This window comes from Oryctolagus cuniculus, chromosome 20 (genome assembly GCF_051225735.1).
Source record: "Oryctolagus cuniculus isolate XC-2025 breed Fujian yellow rabbit chromosome 20, ASM5122573v1, whole genome shotgun sequence".
NCBI classification, from domain to species: Eukaryota; Metazoa; Chordata; class Mammalia; order Lagomorpha; family Leporidae; genus Oryctolagus; species Oryctolagus cuniculus.
Window position 1 is genome coordinate 43065440 of NC_142886.1, and position 18153 is coordinate 43083592.

The following is an 18153-nucleotide window of genomic DNA, read 5'->3' on the forward strand; positions in this document are numbered from 1 at the left end:
AAGGCAGAGTGACCCAGAGAGAGACACACACACAAATGCCTGCAACAGCTGGAACTGGGCCAGGCAGAAGCCAGGAACCCGGAACTCATGCCAGGTCTCCCAAGTGGGTGACAAGGACCCACTTGACCAGGCACATTAGCAGGCAGCTGGATCAGAAGCAGGGTAGCCTGGACTGAAGTCAGCAATATAATATGGGTTGTCCTGAGTGGTGGCTTAACCCACTGTGCCACAGCTCTTGCCCCCAAATCATCTTACTTTGGGGCAGTTTCCTTTCAGTCTGCACTGGTACAATTCCCTCAAAACATTGTGCACTTCTAAGTATCAATATCTAAACCTGCTTCATTACACCGACATCAGTGCACAGACCTCTTTGAGGTATGTCCTCCTACCGTTCAGTCCTCTGCAGGGCTGCGGGGGCGATGCCTTGGAGGTGTTTGGAGCCTTTTTGCTCACAGAGAGGATGGTGACGGATGCCCGTAAGAGACTTCAGACTTTTTGTCTGTCTCAGCGGGCCTATGAAGCACCATATTAAAGCCCCAGTTCTTTATAAACGTGCAAGCCTTGTTCATCATTTCCTCCAGGACACCACGTTTTCCTACTAAGGCCCTGGATTTAATGTTTTCCCTGAAACTTTTTCTTCCCTTTTTCTCCCTGTGCTGGCTGGGAAGGCTGTCCTGTGCTCAATATTTTGCCTTTAAATTCTAGGTGAAAGCACAGTAGTTCAATTTGTTCTTTGGTTTATCTGCCTCCTTTCACACTTTTCTGTGGGCAGCTGGAAGCAGCCAGCTGGGGCCTTCAGCACTCCTGAAAGGTTCTGAGCAAGACCTGAGTTCATTGCTCCACCTCCTGGGCAACCTGCTGCCCTGCAGCGCCAGCATCCTTTCTTCCAGCAATCGTGGCGTTTCCTCACTTTCTCTCACCTCCTCAAAGGCCCGTTCCGACGTCCACGATCTTCTTCTCACGGCCTTTCAAGCTTCTGCCTCTGCCTGGTCGTAAAGCAAATGATTCATGTTGTATTTCATTTATTGTAAAGCATTTTTAAAAATGATTTGTTTGTTTGAAAGTCAGAGTTAGAGAGAAAGAGACAAAGAAAGAGACGTCTTCCATCTGCTGGTTCACTCCCCAAATGGCTGCTACTGCTGGGACTGGGCCAGGCCAAAACCAGGAGTTAAGAGCTTCTTCCAGGTCTCCCACGCGGGTGCAGGGGCCCAGGCACTTGGGCCATCCTCCACTGCTTTCCCAGGCGCATGTGCGGGGAGCTGGAGCAGAAGAGGAGCAGCTGGGACTCAAGCCAGTGCCCATATAGGATGCAGGTATGCAGGCAGTGGCTTTACCTGCTATGCCACAGAACTGGCTCCTATTTTAAACCATTTTTGCTTATTTACTTGAGAGGCAGAGAGAGGGGGAAGAGGGAAGATGGGAGACGAGGGACGTGAGAGAGAGGCGAGGGGAGAGAGCGAGTTCCCCTCTGCTGCTTCACTCCCCAAATGTCTGTAACTGTCAGAAGCTGGGACCTGAGATCTCAATCCAGGTCTCCCATGTGGGTGGCAGGAACCCAGATTTCTGAGCCGTCACCTGCTACCTCCTATGGTCTACATTTGCAGGAAACTGGGTCAGGAGCTGGAGCTGGGACTTCAACCCCTTCACTCCAACATGCCTGTGGTTGTCCTAACCATGTCTTAACCACTAGGCCAAATGCCTGCAGCTGATGACTCATGTTTTAGCTTTTTATTATAGGAACACTTCACTTCCCGGTACTCAGTTCTCTTCCAAATTCTCCATAACAATCCACTCCCGAGTGTGTGGTAGGGAGCACCATTTTACTACGCCCATGGGTTCTGAGGGTCAGCATTCAAACAGCCTGGCAGGGATGACTCATCTTTGTCCCTCAATGAAACTTCGGGGGTCTTTGGGTGGGGAGAGAGTGCATTTCACATGGGGCAGGATGTGAGTTAGTTGTGGCCAGAGGGCTGACTCTGGCAGCCCCAAGTTCTATGATTCTCTTCCTGTTGAGAGGTAGATTCTGGGTCTCATCTTGAATTTGGATACATGTGTGACTGCCCTAACCAACAGACGATGACAGAGGTGGCTCTGTAGCTTAGACCGGGTCATGAAAGGCCACATGCCTCCCTCCTGGCCCTCCTGAAACACGTGCTTTTGGGATGCTCCTTGCAGAGCACAGCTGGCATGCCACAAGGACCCTGAACTATGCGAAGGGGCCAAGTGTAGAGGGCCCCCCAGTGGGCCTGGCTGAGCCCATCCTTCACTCTGCCAGGTGGGGCCCCAGACAGATGTGTGAAGTGGATTTGCAGCACCTGCTCCTCCAGCCCCCAGCAGTTGGGGTCATCCTCACCCACACCCGTCATCCCAGTTGGGGTCCCAGCTATCGTGGAGCAGAGAAAAGTGATTCTGCTGTGTCCTGATTCACAGGCTCCATGCATGTAACATGGCTCTGTTTTACCTCTCAGTTTTAGAATGATTTGTTATGCAGCAATAATAACTGAACGCTTTGTTATTAAAGTTCTCTAAAGGTAATGTACATCTTCATTGCCTTCATCTGGTTTGGATGGCTTCTTCCACCTGTCCTTGAATTTGCTCTTGGTTCCTCTGTATTTCTTCTATCTTCTGCTTTCCAATTAAATAATTCTCTCTTTAGCTTCTCTCTCTGCTTCCATTCCCGGTCAAATGCACTTATCACAAACTAATTCACCCTTTCCACATTCTGCCTAGAGGTCTTCTTAGTCACTTTCCCAAATTTATTATATGTCTTTTCTATCTTCCAAACTTGGGCAGGCACCAGTTTTGCCAGTTGTTTCACTCCTATGAAAGAGCGGTCTCTCTCTCTCTCTCTCTCTCTCTCTCTCTCTCTCTTTTTTTTTTTTTAGTTTCCAGAGACAGTTTCCTCACTGCCTTTTCCAGCCTTGCTATGGTTTCCACCATTTCATTCTTCACCGCTTCTCTAGATCCCACTGGGTGCCCGGCCCCAACACCAGTGCCACACGTTTTCAGATTTTGTTACAGCAGCACCTTGGTTCTGGAGCCAGTTTCTGTTAAAGTTAAGCTGTAGCAAAACATACTAGCTTATTGCAATAGCCACTTACCTGTTCACTAGCCAGTAGAAGAGCAATTTCATTTGAGGTTAATTAGAAAATTCTTCCTGTCTTGTCTGGACTCACACATGGGAAGTATAGTTAGTTAGCTGGTGGTAGGCTGGAGACTGGCTGGCCACAGACATCCTTAGTCCCATGTCTAGGGCCTCAGCTGAGATGTCTGGAGCAGCGAGAAGGACGGTAGCATGTGTGAGGCTTACCCCACAGCAGTGTTCCAAGAAGGCAAGAGTCGTGATGGAAGCAAGGCAGTCACGCAGCATCACACTGCTGTGTTCAGTTGGTCAAAAGCAAGTCTCAAGGCCATTTCAGATTCAAGTAGAGGAGAAACAGTGTCCACCTGTTGATAGAAAATTCTAGATGGGCCTCTAAAGAACAGAACTAGAGCCAGGAACATGTGTCACTGTTTGTCCAGGTTTGAATTCATGTGTGTATGTTCAGCAGCACGAAACTGGAGCGTGCAGACAGGCAATGTGACAGTGACCCCACACAAATAGGCACTTGGTGGAGGACTTGGTATTGGACTGGGTGTGTAGTGCACATTTTAGAAACCATTATTGTTGTTGCTTTCATAAGATAGCTATGAACCTGTTGCATTTCTTTCTGATACAATTGGTGTCTACTATTCATATAACTAAATCCTTGGGAAAGGTTGTAGGCAAGATGGGGAGGCATAGGCCACCTTGTTTCCCAAAATCTCCAGCTTTTCACCAGCTAACTTTTTTTTTTTTTGACAGGCAGAGTTAGACAGTGAGAGAGAGAGGTCTTCCTTCCATTGGTCCGCCCCCCAAATGGTCGCTGCGGCCGGCGCCCTGCGCCAATCAAAAGCCAGGAGCCAGGTGCTTCCTCCTGGTCTCCCATCTGGGTGCAGGGCCCAAGCACTTGGGCCATCCTCCATTGCCTTCCCGGGCCACAGCAGAGAGCTGGACTGGAAGAGGAACAACCAGGACAGAATCCAGCTCCCTAACCGGGACTAGAACCCGGTGTGCCGGTGCCGCAGGCGGAGGATTAGCCTAGTGAGCCGCGGCGCCGGCCCATCAGCTAACTTTATGTTTATGGCCTTAAGACAATCTGCTTTTTAAATTTTTATTAATAATTTTGAAAAGCAAACTGACATTAAAATCTAGTGTGTTTCTTCAGCAGTTGAAGCCCTTGTCTTCTTTGACACCCAGATTAGACCTAAGTTCTCTAACTGGGTTATTCTCCCCTGTTTTGTGACCTTTGTGTATCTAACTATATTTGTTATATTCTATATAAGCCATAGAGAAACATTACACTATTCCTCTGTAGATAATTATGGTAAAAGAAGTTCCCTTTCTTGTATATAATCAGCCAGGAAGTCTACAATAGAAGGACAGAAAATTTGAAAATGATACTAGGAATTGGTTGTTTTGGAGGTAGTAAAAAATAGGGTAGGAAATAGCAGATCTTAAATTTCAAGACTAATAGCTATTCCCACTAATAGCTGCCCACTAAGCCATAGCCACATTTGTTTGTGTAATAGAGGGAATCCCAAAGGAGCAAAGACTAATTGTAGGCAGCCATAGCACAGTGCCACAGGCCCAGGGCCTGTACGCAGCAAGCGTGATTTCTCGCAGGTTTGGAGGCTGCGGATCCAAGATCAAGGCACTGACAGCTGCAAGGTCTACGAGGGCGTCTTTCTGGTCCGTGCACCTTCTTGCAGCATCCTCCTGTTTCTAAGGGCCCTCAGCCTGATGATCTCATCACCTCCCAAAGGTTCTGCCTCCTTGGAGGATCGGATTTCAACCTCTGAATATTTTTTGGGGGGAGACATAACACACTGAAGTCAGGAGGACGAAGGAAACCCTAAGAACAGACCCTGCTGGTGTGGTGTCGCAGCAGGAGAAGCCCCCTATACTAAGGGTTTGTGCACTTCTGGAAGAGACTGAGTCCGGGAAAGAGAAAGGCCCCAAATCAGGGCAAAATAACCCAGTTAGAGAACTCGGGTCTGATTTGGGTGTCAAGGAAGACAGGGCTTCAGCTGCTGGAAAGACACAGCATTTTCATGTCAGTTTGCTTTTCAGGATTATTAATACAAATTTAAAAAGCAGATTGTGAACATTTTAGAGTCTTAAGACCACGAATATAAAGCCATCTGGAGAATTTGGAAAACACAGTGGCTTGTGACTTCCTATCTTGCTTTTATGAGTTGATGGCCTTGAGTCCTGTTGAGCAAATGAGATATTCCAGCACTGATTTCCAGGGTCAGCAGCCTGGTGCTAACATCAAAGTGGAACAAGCCTCGCTTTGAAACAGTCGTTCCCATAGACAATCCAGTCCTCTGTCGACGCTGGGATGTAGGTTTTGTGCATGTCTTCTTCCTTCTGTCTCCAAAGGTTCACCAAGTTCTGAGTTCATAAAGGCTGTGGGTGCCACATCCCCTTGGAGGTGTTCATATCGTTACAAGCACAGTTGAAGGACTGAGAGCTCAAAAAGGCGTGGAGTGCGTGGGGCTAGCATCTCTGGTAGGCTTGGGGCACGTCTTTCTTCACGGACCCAGCACGTTCCTGACGGCTCCTCGTGCTGCTCCTGGCCAGCACCACCTCCCTTCCCCTCTCGTGTCTGAGCTCTGAGTGGCTCTGACAATGGTCTCTCTCAGCCTTGGACTCTGTCTTACCCTGTGCCACTCTTCTCACGTCCATCACTCGTGGGTTCCTCTCTGGGGCTGATATCAGCAGCTGATTCTCTGATGCTGGGTGCTTTTGCTTTTATCCGTGGGGAGTCGATGATCAGATTCATCGACCTTCATGAAGAGACGACAGTGTTGGTGGGAGTGGAACGGCCTGTTGTGGGGCCTTCCGCTCAGCACAACACGATCTCTGTCTGTCCTTGAGTCAAGGTCAGGGAGATGAGCTGCTCTGGAAGCCTGTTGTTTGAGCGGTGGAAGAAATTATTCTGAAAGAGGACATTCTGGGAGCTAACATGCCCTCTGCTCTGACGTGCGGCCACGCGCTGTCTCCAAACCTCGCTTTCTTAGTGCTTTCTTCTCCTTTCTGCTGGAACTGTGGAAGCATGTCCCCCACCCCCGCCCAGGGTGGAGGTGACTGCATGTCCCCCACCCCCGCCCAGGGTGGAGGTGACTGCATGTCCCCCACCCCTGCGCAGGGTGGAGGTGACTCTAGAGAGGGCTTTCCCAGTGCAGTCGCAGGGCAGCTACAAACTTCCTGCTGCGCTCTCTTCTTGCTTTTATTTCTAACCATGACCAACATGTACCTGGCTAGAGACTGACCTGCATTTTGGACATCAGTGGCGCTTCAGAAGTGTGCTGTCACTTCTGGTGGCCCCGTAAGTGTTCCAGTTCGTAGCCACGTTTCCCTCAGTGGCCGGTGTTAACTGACTGCCTTTTTTTTGTCCTTCTAGAATTGCAGTTCCCATGTCAGAAGGGCAGTTGTCACCTGCTTTTCAGCAGGGTGCTGCGGTCGTCACGGAAACAGGCCTGTGCGGTACTGCAAGAGGTGCCACTCGAACCATCACAGTAGCGAAGTGGGGGCCGCGGCCGAGACCCACCTCTATCAGACCTCCCCGCCGCCCATCAACACGCGCGAGTGCGGCGCCGAGGAGCTGGTCTGCGCCGTGGAGGCCGTGATCAGGTGACACGCGGGGAGCTGGGCCACCCTCCCCGCACCCCACGTGCACCCTGAGCCCAGCTTTCAATGCTCGCCCCTTCCCGCAGTGGCCCTGGGGATTTTTAAATTCATGGATTCCGCAGATATTTCTATGAATGTCAGGCAGTGCTTGGCACTGGAAAGACAGAAGAGGAGAAATGCAGCCTGTCCTTCAGGTATTCAGGGAAGGACTAGCAATGCTGAGGCACGTGACCCACTAGTAAGTAAAGCAGTGGGGGTGCCAGTCAGAGTGAGAGGTGGGGCTTAGGACGCCTGGCTTGACTGACAGCAGCATTAGCCACTCAGGAGGGGTGGAGGTCTGCAGGAACACGCCACCCACTTAGAAGAGAGACCATGGAGGGCAACTCCAGGCGGTTCTGGGTTGGTCTCTGAGTCCTGGAAGCCAGTCAGGGCCTGACCCCACAGGCTCCAGGGTGTCTTCCTTCCACCACATGACATGGAAAGCAGCGTGGGAGCTGGCAGCCTTAGACTGGTTCTCTTTTTGTAGAATATTCAAGGAAGCAAGACTTTCTTTTTCTGAAATTAGATAATATTAGAATGTAAAATTTTATTTTTGTTTATTTTAAAAATATTTATTCGATTTATTCCAAAGGCAGAGTTAGAGGGAGGGAGTGAGGGAAAGAGAGACAGAGTGAGAGAGAGAGAGAATATGAATCTTCCATCTGCTGGTTCATTTGCCAAACTGTTGTAACCGCCCGGGCTGGATCAGGCCGAAGCCAGGAGCCAGGAACTTCCTCTGGGTCTCCCACATGGGTGCACGGGTCCAAGGACTTGGGCCATCCCCTGTTGCTTTCCCAGGTCCATTAGCAGGGAACTGGATCAGAAGTGGAGCAGCCGGGACTTGGACCAGCACCCATATGGGATGCCAGCATCGCAGGTGGCGGCTTTACCTGCTACGCCACAGCCCTAGTCCCCGGAATACAAGATTTTAAAGACAAGGACTCTTTTCTGTTTGTCTTATCTGAGTGGCTGACACATGGTAGGACTGCGACAAGTGTAGCCTGAGTAAAGCCTGCATACATGATGGGAAGTTTGGGAAGAGAGAAAAAAATACCAGCCACATCACTGTCTCTGTCAGTTTTTTTTTTTTTTTTTTGACAGGCAGAGTGGACAGTGAGAGAGAGAGACAGAGAGAAAGGTCTTCCTTTTGCCGTTGGTTCACCCTCCAATGGCCACCACGGCTGGTGGGCTGCAGCCGGTGCACTGCGCTGATCCGATGGCAGGAGCCAGGTACTTATCCTGGTCTCCCATGGGGTGCAGGGCCCAAGCACCTGGGCCATCCTCCACTGCACTCCCTGGCCACAGCAGAGAGCTGGCCTGGCAGAGGGGCAACCGGGACAGAATCCGGCGCCCCTACCGAGACTAGAACCCCATGTGCCAGCGCCGCAAGGCGGAGGATTAGCCTAGTGAGCCGTGGCGCCGGCTGTCTCTGTCAGTTTTAAAACATGTTCCCATTTTATCCCAATCCGTGTTTCATTCGTGTAACTCTGACCACAGTGCATCCGCAGTTCTTTCTGATATTATACACTTAGCTCTTTTACATGTTGTGCATTTTCTATGTGTCATTTTTGGTGGGTGTATGATAATATTTTTCTAGACATAACTCACTTTTCTCCACTATTAGATATTTAGATTGCTTCCATTTTTTTTACGCTTATGAGTATTTTTGTAGGTAGTGCCCTGCCTGCATTTTGTGTCTTCTTGGGGCAGATTACCAGATGCAGGTTGATGAATCGAAGGATATGCGTGTGTGAATGGCTCTCGATGTATTACCAAGCTGCTTCCCAAAGCTTGATCCGGATGAACGATGGCAACAGTGCATGTGAAGTTACTAGTTTTTGCTGTATTCTTGCCGACATTGATGCTTGTAAAGTAGATTGAAAGAGGCCTCTTCATTGCTTTCCTTTCAGGTCTCAAATAGTAGACATTGAATGTTTCCATCTGCGTGCAAGTTCCCCAGTCTCTCCTTGTATCATGCACTTTGTCTTCCCCGAAGCTTCAAGCCAGATATAAAGGGAAGCAGTGACTTACGGTGGGAGGTGGCGGGCCAGACATTGGATTCTAATTAATTGGAGGAAGTAGCCGCTTTGTGCCTCAGTTTGTTCATCTTAGAAGTGGAAATGGAGTACAAAATAGTAAGGAAATGAAACAAGGCCTCAGGGAATAACTCCTGCCAATTTAAAGGAGAGCAGTCTGGTGCTTGAGTAATGAAGTCATGGTTATAAATAGGTCATGATCTAGAACCTGTCTCTCAGTCCTCTGACTCGAAATCCCCCTGCCTCGGCAGCTTGCTGAAAGAAGCCGAGTTCCACGCGGAGCAGCGGGAGTACGAGCTGAACCGGCGGCGGCAGCTGGGCCTCTCCTCATCCCACCACTCCCTGGATAATGCTGACTTTGATAACAAGGACGACGATAAACATGACCAGCGGCTGCTCAGTCAATTTGGAATATGGTTCTTAGTAAGTGAAATAAATGAACCGTTCTCTGCTTTCTTATTTCCCATAACAACACTGCACGCATAGGACATTCTCCTGTGCTTTTGAAAGGAGGGCATCATAATTAGTGAAAAGTTGACCTTTGCAATGGGGCAGTTCTCAGCCCTGGGGTGCACATTAGATTTATCTAGAAAAGCTTTTAAAAAATAACAAGGCCCAGATCCTTCCCCACAATTTTTTTAAAGATTTTATTTATTGGCCGGCGCCGCGGCTCACTAGGCTAATCCTCCGCCTGCGGCACTGGCACCCCGGGTTCTAGTCCCAGCTGGGGCATTGGATTCTGTCCCGGTTGCTCCTCTTCCTGTCCAGCTCTCTGCTGTGGCCCTGGAGTGCAGTGGAGGATGGCCCAAGTGCTTGGGCCCTGCACCCGCATGAGAGACCAGGAGGAAGCACCTGGCTCCTGGCTTCGGATCAGTGCAGTGTGCCTGCCGTAGCGGCCACTTGGGAATGAACCAAAGGAAAAAGGAAGACCTTTCTCTCTCTCTCTCTCACTGTCTAACTCTGCCTGTCAAAAAAAAAAAAAAAAAAAGATTTTATTTATTTATTTGAAAGGCAGAGTTAAAGAGAGGCAGAGGCAGAGACAGAGAGAGAGAGAGGTCTTCCATCTGTGGTTCACTCCCCAGATGGCTGCAACGGCCAGAACTGTACCGATCAGAAGCCAGGAGCCAGGAGCTTCTTCCAGGTCTTCCACTCGGGTGCAGGGGCCCAAAGACTTGGGCCATCTTCTACTGCTTTCCCAGGCCACAGCAGAGAACCAGATCAGAAGTGGAGCTGCCGGTACTCGAACTGGCGCCCACATGGGATGCTGGCACTGCTGCAGGCGACGGCTTTACTTGCTTTGCCACAGCGCCAGCCCCTCCCCAGAATCTTGAGAATTTTACAAAGATCCCTGGTTGATTTTGCTGAACAGGCGGATGTTGAAACCTGCAATGCCAGGGCCTAAATGAATTAAAATGTACCTTTTCAACAAGAAACAAGTGGAGAAGTAGCTGGTGTGTGTTGGCCAACACTGGGTTCCACGCGGTTTATGTCTCACCATCTCCACCCATGAAACAGTTCTAGAAAATTCTGTAGAGGTTTCTGTGTATTTGTGACAAATCTGCGTACCCCAAGAAGTGGTAGCCCAGCCTAGGCCAGGGCTGTGACTGCTCCTGCCTGATTTAGTTGCAGCATTGATTCAGCTGGGCTCAAACATAGACCCAAAGTCCCAGGCAAGCCAACCGGCCAGTTCTGCCTCTGTTGGGCGTGCAGTAGGTCTCCATGGTGATAGATGTCTTTCATGGTTGCACATAGTTTCCAGAAAATGTCTTTACCAGATTGAGATAATTGTTGATTTCACATGTCTTGCTTTCTCAAATTTATTATCTAATGACACCAAGGCTACTGCTGTGAACCCTTTGAAGTCAGGGACAGTGTTTGATTTATTTTTTGTATTCCTGGGCCCTGCCTCAGTGGTCAAGAAAAGATGGCTTCAGAGGGAGTGACATCTTAAAAAGTCTGTGGGGTTCCAGAGTTTCAAAGTTTGGAATGAAAAATTATTACCTTTACTTGATCATTTTAGGACTGGAATATATATATAAAATACACATATGGATTATTTTCACTGCAGATATTGATGAAATCCGACTTCATAGACTTCACTCTTTAAATGGTTAATTAGTACAGCTTATGTAAGATATTTCTTATCGGGGAAAAATGCATATTGGAAGGTGAAATCTTGAGGGGAAATTATTGCCTCAATCCATCTATCCTGGTAGAGAGGAACCCAGTTTGTGGATGAGTGAACATCATTTTGAAATCTGCCTGTCTGCAGCAGGTTATCTGGAACGTCTCCTGCCTTTCAGTGTGCATGTGAGAGTGTTGCAAAGCTGGACGAGGGCTGAACAGGGGTCTGGTCTGCCGCCTCCAGGTGAGCCTCTGCACGCCCAGTGAGAATACGCCCACGGAAAGCTTGGCCCGGCTGGTGGCCATGGTGTTCCAGTGGTTTCACTCCACGGCGTACATGATGGATGATGAAGTTGGAAGTCTGGTGGAGAAACTGAAGCCTCAGTTTGTCACCAAGTGGTTGAAGACTGTGTGCGACGTTCGCTTCGATGTCATGGTCATGTGCCTTCTTCCCAAACCCATGGAATTTGCCAGGGTAAGTGGAAGCCTCGAGTCTTGCTGGAGAAGGGGACTTGGGGGTCAGTGGTGGCTTAGCCATTGGAGGGGACCTGTCTTTCGAGAGGGACATCTCTCCGAGGCTTCATCAGGAGGGAGTTCAGCTTGCTGGTGGCATCGTGGGTGACAGTGTGCTTTTGCTGTTGGTTTGGGATGGACAGAAATGGCAAGATGAATTTGGGAGATATTCTTAGGAATGTAAGAGAATGTTCTTAACGTTGCTGAATATCTTTATGAAGAAACAGCAGCAACAAACCTTTCTAAGAGATTGCGAGAGCTCTCTATTTTTCTGGCTAAATGGCAGGAGTCCCTGCCCAGCTGCTGGAAATGCCACACACAGGGTTGGGTTCTGTCCAAATGCTCCTATGCCTCTACTCTAGGAGAGCTTTCTCCGTATTACCCTTGCTCTGTTTCAGTGGATTTCAGCCTGCAGGTGTACCTCTGGGGAGCCCCCAGATTCCTTAAAGGCAATATACTTTGTGTCTAACTCAGAAAGCCACATTCCCAGAATCTGTTTTTAGCAGCAATACATGAAATTTTTTCAAAATATTTTCCAAATTTTAAAGCGTTTTTAAAATTTGTTTGAGAGTTAGAAAAAGAGATAAACAGGCAGACAGAGGGAGCACCCACTCTTTGGTTGATTCCCCAGATGCCCACAACAGCCTGGACTGGGCTTGGACTGGGCCTGGACTGAAACTGGGAGCTGGGGCAAGCACTGTGGTGTGGCAGATAAAGCCACGGGCTGCGATGAGGGCATCCCACGTGGACATTGGTATGAGTCCTGTCTGTTCCACTTCTGATCCAGCTCCCGACTAATGCACCTGCGAAAGCAGTAGAGGACGGCCCAAGTGTTTGGGCCCCTGCCACCCACACAAGAGACCTGGATGAAGCTCCTGGCTCCTGGCTTTGACCTGGCCCAGGGCTGGCCATTGTAGCCATCTGGGGAGTGAACCAGCTGATGGAAGATCCCTCTCTCTGTCTCTCTTTGTTACTCTGAGTTTTAAAATAAATAAATAAATCTTAAAAAGACAAACATGTGAGCCAAGAACACCACACAGGGAGCCAATTACTTGGGCCATTGCTGCTGCCTCCAGGGGCTGCATTAGCAGGAGGCTGGAGTTAGGAGGTGGAGCTGGGACTTGAACCCAGGAGTTACAGTGTGGGGTGTGGGCATCTTAACCACTAGGCTGAACCCCCAAGTTTTATTTTTATTTGTGATTTTTTATTTCCTTTCATAGTGGTCTTGAGGCCGTTTTCAGTTTCAAACTGTGCTAAAGTAGGGCATTTAGGGGTCAAACAGAGCAGACCATCCAAAGCAGGGGCTTTTATTTGACTTCCAGAACTCCAAGAGAGCTTTGCATTCGTCAGAGATACTTCTTTCTTCTTTGGTGTCACCTACTGACTCATTTTAAAACTGAATCTGTGCATAATGGAAATTTCCCATTTCCTGGTATTCTTTGGCTTATGTTTTCTATTATTTTTGCTCTTAGAATAGTGAAAGAGTGTTCTGATCTGATTCTGGAAGATAAGAAAGGATAGTGTGAAGAGGAAACCTTCCTCTTCCAACTAAAGTCCAGTGTGTCCAGGCCACAGATTAACTGTCAAAAGACAGATTAACAGAAAGGAAGACAAGCTTATTTACAAGCACACGTGGGAACAATCAGGGATGAAATACTCCCTTAATCACCAGAGGTACAAGATTTATAGGCCAAACTCACAAAATGGTTTTTATTGGGCTTCTGTGACAAGGCATGGAAGGTTCTTTCAGACTTTTTGATGCCAAGGAAGCTGGGCAGGCACTGGACAGTCTTAATGGGAGCTGACGTCCCCGCAGCTCCCTCGGGAGGGGTTGGTGGCGGCGGGTTCTCTGCAGGCTGTGCTCAGTCAGACAGAGGAGGTTCAGGGACGTTTGTTTCTGCTGCTTCTTGAGCTCACGTAGTTTAACACTGCAATGGTTGTTATCCCAACTCTGGGGTGCTGGGGTTTGGATGTGGTTTATTCCCTGAGCTTTTATGTGTTGGAGGCATGGTTCCCCGAGTGACACTGTGGGGAGATGTAGGGGAGACCTGGAGGCATGGTTCCCAGAGTGACACTGTGGGGAGATAAAGGGGAGACCTGGAGGCGTGGTTCCCCGAGTGACACTGTGGGGAGATGTAGGGGAGACCTGGAGGCATGGTTCCCAGAGTGACACTGTGGGGAGATGTAGCGGAGGCCTGGAGGCATGGTTCCCAGAGTGACACTGTGGGGAGATGTAGGGGAGACCTGGAGGCATGGTTCCCCGAGTGACACTGTGGGGAGATGTAGGGGAGACCTGGAGGCATGGTTCCCAGAGTGACACCGTGGGGAGATGTAGGGGAGACCTGGAGGCATGGTTCCCAGAGTGACACTGTGGGGAGATGTAGGGGAGACCTGGAGGCGTGGTTCCCCAAGTGACACTGTGGGGAGATGTAGGGGAGACCTGGAGGCATGGTTCCCAGAGTGACACTGTGGGGAGATGTAGGGGAGACCTGGAGGCATGGTTCCCAGAGTGACACTGTGGGGAGATGTAGGGGAGACCTGGAGGCATGGTTCCCAGAGTGACACCGTGGGGAGATGTAGGGGAGACCTGGAGGCATGGTTCCCAGAGTGACACTGTGGGGAGATGTAGGGGAGACCTGGAGGCATGGTTCCCCGAGTGACACCGTGGGGAGATGTAGGGGAGACCTGGAGGCATGGTTCCCAGAGTGACACCGTGGGGAGATGTAGGGGAGACCTGGAGGCATGGTTCCCAGAGTGACACCGTGGGGAGATGTAGGGGAGACCTGGAGGCATGGTTCTCAGAGTGACACTGTGGGGAGATGTAGGGGAGACCTGGAGGCATGGTTCCCAGAGTGACACTGTGGGGAGATGTAGGGGAGACCTGGAGGCATGGTTCCCAGAGTGACACCGTGGGGAGATGTAGGGGAGACCTGGAGGCATTGTTCTCAGAGTGACACTGTGGGGAGATGTAGGGGAGGCCCTAGTGGGAGGTGGCTGGGCCACTGGGCACTGCTTTGGGAAGAGATTCAGGAAGCTCTCAGGGGCCTCCACTTGTGCTTCCCCGAGTGAGCTGCAGGATGGTGAGCCTGGCCCTCTGCTCTCTGGCTGCCTGCGCCATCGCGTGCCCCCTCCCTCAGCAGTGGGTGAACAACGCGGCTACCGTCAGCCTCCAAAACTGTGAGCTCAGTAAACCTCTTTTCCTTATGAAGTGCCCGGTTTCAGGTGTGTTGTAGAAACCGAAAACGAACTAATGCAGGGGATCTGAGTGGATCTCCACGTCCCGCCCCTCTGAACCTCCCTTTGAAGTGACACACACAGGGGAGCAGGTTGATGGCTGTGGAGTCAGGGCCCAGGTTAGAAACTGCGAGGTAAAGAGTCCTCAAAGGAGGAGAGCGCAGACGTCAGCACGAGAAAGCAAACAGAAACAAAGATGGGTGGCTCAGTAGGTGACGGACCTGGGTTCTGAGTCCAGAGGGCAGCTGCTTGAGGAAACTGCTAGATGCCAGGCTCGAAGCATCTTTACACGGTAGAGAAGGGGCAGGCAGCATCGTGGCACAGCGGGTGAGGCCCCCACTCATGAGGTCAGCATCCTGTATTGGAGCACCACCTTGAGTACTTGCTACTTGAGTACTTGCTACTTGAGTACTTGATACTTGAATACTTGATACTTGGGTACTTCTGACTCAGTAGCCTGCTAATGCTCCGGGAAAAACAGTGGAAGATGGCCCAAGTGCCTTGACCCCTGGCACCCACGTGAGAGACCCAGATGGAGTTCCAGACTCCTAGCTTCTGTCTGGACAAACCCCAGCCATTGCAGCCACTGGGATGTGTGAACCAGCAGATGAATGGTATTTCTTTCTCTCTCTCCTCTCTCTGTCATTCAGCATTTCAAGTCAGTAAATAGTTAGTTGGCAGAGGGGGAACATTGCTGTCATGTTATGATTATCTCTCAGAGCAGAACATGGAAGATGTGGGTTTTTTTTTTTAAAGATTTATTTATTTATTTGAAAGTCTGAGTTACACACAGAGAGAAGGAGAGGCAGAGAGAGAGAGAAAGAGAGAGAGAGAGAGAGAGAGAGAGAAATCTACCTGCTGGTTCACTCCCCAGTTGGCCACAATAGCCAGAGCTGTGCTGATTCGAAGCCAGGAGACAGGAGCTTCTTCTGGGTTTCCCATGCAGGTGCAGGGGCCCAGTGACTTGGGCCATCTTCTGCTGCTTTCTCAGGCCACAGCAGAGGGCTGGATCGGAAATGGAGCAGCTGGGACTTGAAGCAGCACCCATATGGGATGCCGGCCCTGCAGGCAGCGGCATTGCCTACGCCACTGTGCCGGCCCCAAGAAATGGGTGTTTGATGAACTTCCTGAGTGGTCCGAACCACCACAGTAATCAGTCCTTTGAAGTTTGTATCAAGTCATCCAGCATTTGCTTCTAGGGCTTTGAAACCAGATACCTGGAGTCTGGGTGGTTAAGTTAGTTCTCAGTGCTGCTGTGTCAGGAAGGGGGGCGGAAAAATTGGAATCACGAATTGCTGATGAAATGTGCAAAATGGCAGGATTCAGTTTACAAAAAGGCGAAAAATAGCTCAAAGATGATTAGCAGGACTAGAATCTGCTAGAGTTACAGTTTTCCATTGAAAAATAAAATTTCTGTCTATAATCACTCTCATTTTGATGAAAGGTAAAATTACTCTTGTTTGCAAAATAAATCTAGTCTCATTAAATTTGGTCTGATTATTTACGTAAATGTAGCAAGAATAATTGACCACAGCAAGATTTTTAATTTTTTTGTTTATTTATTTGAAAAACAGAGAGATTGAGAGAGAGCGAGCGAGAGAGTGCAAGCAGGCATTTCCATCTAGTGGTTCATTTCCCAAATACTTGTAACAGCCGGGTTTAGGCTAGGGCTGGAGCCAAGGCCAGAAACTCAATCCAGTGGCAGGAACCCAATTACTTGCGTCATGACCACGACCTACCAGGACCTGCTCTGGCAGGAGCTGGATTCAGGAGCTGCGGCTGGGAGTTGAGCCCAGGCACCCTGGTGTGGGATGTGGGCGTCCTAGCCACTAACAACTAGGTTAAATGCCTGCTCCCACATAGGGCTTTTTAGGGGTTGCTTTGTCAGAATGTTTATAAGGGCTTTATAAAGTCTTGATAGTAGCATCCAAGCCAAGAATCACGATCGCATCTCATCTGAAGTGTGCGAGGAGAATTCCTTGCTTCTTAAGGGCCCCAAATAGTCTGAGAGTCCCAGGCGTGCCAGGAAGTGACTTCCGTACTTACCTGTGAGACTGAGAATGCTGGGAGAAGATGCCAGGACGGTTCTGTGAGCAGTGGCTCTCTGAAGTTAGCCTTCATTCCTTAAAGCTGTCGGGCTATGCCTGATTCTGTGCCCATTCTCAAATATGACATTCCACAAAGCCGTGGTACTACAACCAGTTTCCTCAGTTATGTCTTGTGATGGTAAGAACAGATTCTTACCTGACTTCTTCAAATAACTGTAATGCCATGAAAGTAAATACATTCAGTAAGATTTTCCAATTTCTAGGAGGATCAGGTAGGGTGATAAATATTTCACTTTTGTTTATTAGGGTATGATCTACCAAACTGTTGTGAGTTGTAGATAGCTTAGAAAAAAAGAGAAAGGGATTTATTATATCCAGAAAATAAAACATTAAACAACCAGTGATGTCCCCCTCCTGCAAAAAAAAAAAAAAAAAAAAAAAGGCTGTAAAATCATGATCATTCTTCAGCGGTTCGCTCGGTGCATGTGATGCGTCCTTGTTCCGTTTGATCTGCACTGAGCAGTTTTATGAACCCATTAGCTTCTCCAGCAGCTCTGGCAGTCCCCAGTGCAGCGCTCTGGCCCTGGAGTTACTGAGGCAACGCCACCAGAAGCCTCTGTCCTGAGCACCTGCCGAGGTCCTCTCCATGGGACTTGCCACACTCCTTTCAGCTGACGGTGCGGTGTCTGACTAGCAGGTGGTTACAAGACTGTAGCAGTTTCCTGGGCAGACTTTTCAAATTGTAAAGATAATCCAAGAAATTATTTTTTTTTCCAAAGAGACAGCCAAACTCTAGCTTTGTATTAGTGCACTATTACTACTAAAGCTCATTTAAAAGCCTTATAATACACCCATTCAGTCTTAGCCAATGTGACCACACAAAATAAAATCCCCTCCTTCTATTGCCTCCCACAGCCCCTTTATGACGTCGTGTGTCCATCAAGTGTTCATCTATCACTTTTCTCTTTTTCTTTCGGGAATAGCTAAGTAGCTACTTTAGGACAGAATTACTCTTTTAAAAAAAAAAAACACCAAATCCTACATCCCATGAATACTTTGCATATAGAGGTGTTTCCCTTCACCTTGATTATTTCTAGTATTTTTCTTCATATTGATTATAATTTCCAATCCTTATTAACCCTATTTTCCAGAGGAAACTAGGAAGTCGACAACTCTGAATTGCCCGTCATATATCAGCATTTTGTAGCATATTACCAAATTTGGTGAATATACCATCTCACAACCTCTGCAAGAATATGCATTGTTGTACCTTTTCTCAAGGTGGCTAAAAGGAACATGTTTATTAATAAATGCAAGTATCTTTGGTCCCATTATAACAAATAAAAAATTAAAGTACATAAACTTATTCATGTATGAAGTAGTTTTTTAAAAAACCGTAATTTGAGAGGCGGAGAGAGAGACAGATAGACACAGAGAAAGAGAG

At 48.8% G+C, this 18153-nt stretch overlaps 1 protein-coding gene across 9 annotated transcripts in view; it reads left to right on the forward strand.

Annotated features, from left to right (window-relative positions):
- Nucleotides 1–18153, forward strand: part of UNC79 (unc-79 subunit of NALCN channel complex) — a 264184-nt gene that overhangs the window by 109088 nt on the left and 136943 nt on the right. For all 9 annotated transcript variants that reach the window (XM_089322569.1, XM_089322574.1, XM_089322572.1 and 6 more), the window contains exons 12-14: nucleotides 6489–6718; nucleotides 9042–9213; nucleotides 11159–11389. In XM_089322569.1, coding sequence (XP_089178695.1) covers nucleotides 6489–6718; nucleotides 9042–9213; nucleotides 11159–11389 — 633 coding nt within the window. The remainder of the gene's footprint in view (nucleotides 1–6488; nucleotides 6719–9041; nucleotides 9214–11158; nucleotides 11390–18153) is intronic.